At 65.8% G+C, this 266-nt stretch overlaps 1 protein-coding gene across 1 annotated transcript in view; it reads right to left on the bottom strand.

Annotated features, from left to right (window-relative positions):
• Positions 1 to 22: 22 nt before the first annotated feature.
• LOC104510254 (glucosylceramidase-like) overlaps positions 23 to 266 on the bottom strand; it is a gene marked incomplete at both ends in the record, with an annotated part of 1,067 nt that continues 823 nt past the window's right edge. Inside the window, one exon of the mRNA XM_010152438.1 lies at positions 23 to 260. Within this exon, the coding sequence (XP_010150740.1) occupies positions 23 to 260 (238 nt within the window). The remainder of the gene's footprint in view (positions 261 to 266) is intronic.

Genomic DNA, 266 nt, shown 5'->3' on the forward strand with positions numbered 1-266 from the left:
GAGAGCCGCTGTGGAGACTCACCACCTGGGCCCAGTAAGGCAGCATCACCCTCTGGTCATCCAGGATGATGAGCCGGACATCGCGGTGGGAGCTGTTGGCCAGCGCGGGGCCCAGGTCCCGGGCGATGAAGTCCCGCTGGTGCTCGGGGGAGAAGCCCAGGCACTGGAAGGGGTAGAAGACGATCTCGCCGGCCGTGGGCTCGTTCCCCGCCGTCACTGCCCAGAAGGTCAGGTTGTGCTTGGCGTATTCGTCCAGGAACCTGAGC

Source organism: Eurypyga helias, unplaced genomic scaffold, assembly GCF_000690775.1.
Source record: "Eurypyga helias isolate BGI_N326 unplaced genomic scaffold, ASM69077v1 scaffold32555, whole genome shotgun sequence".
In the NCBI taxonomy this organism is placed as follows: Eukaryota; Metazoa; Chordata; class Aves; order Eurypygiformes; family Eurypygidae; genus Eurypyga; species Eurypyga helias.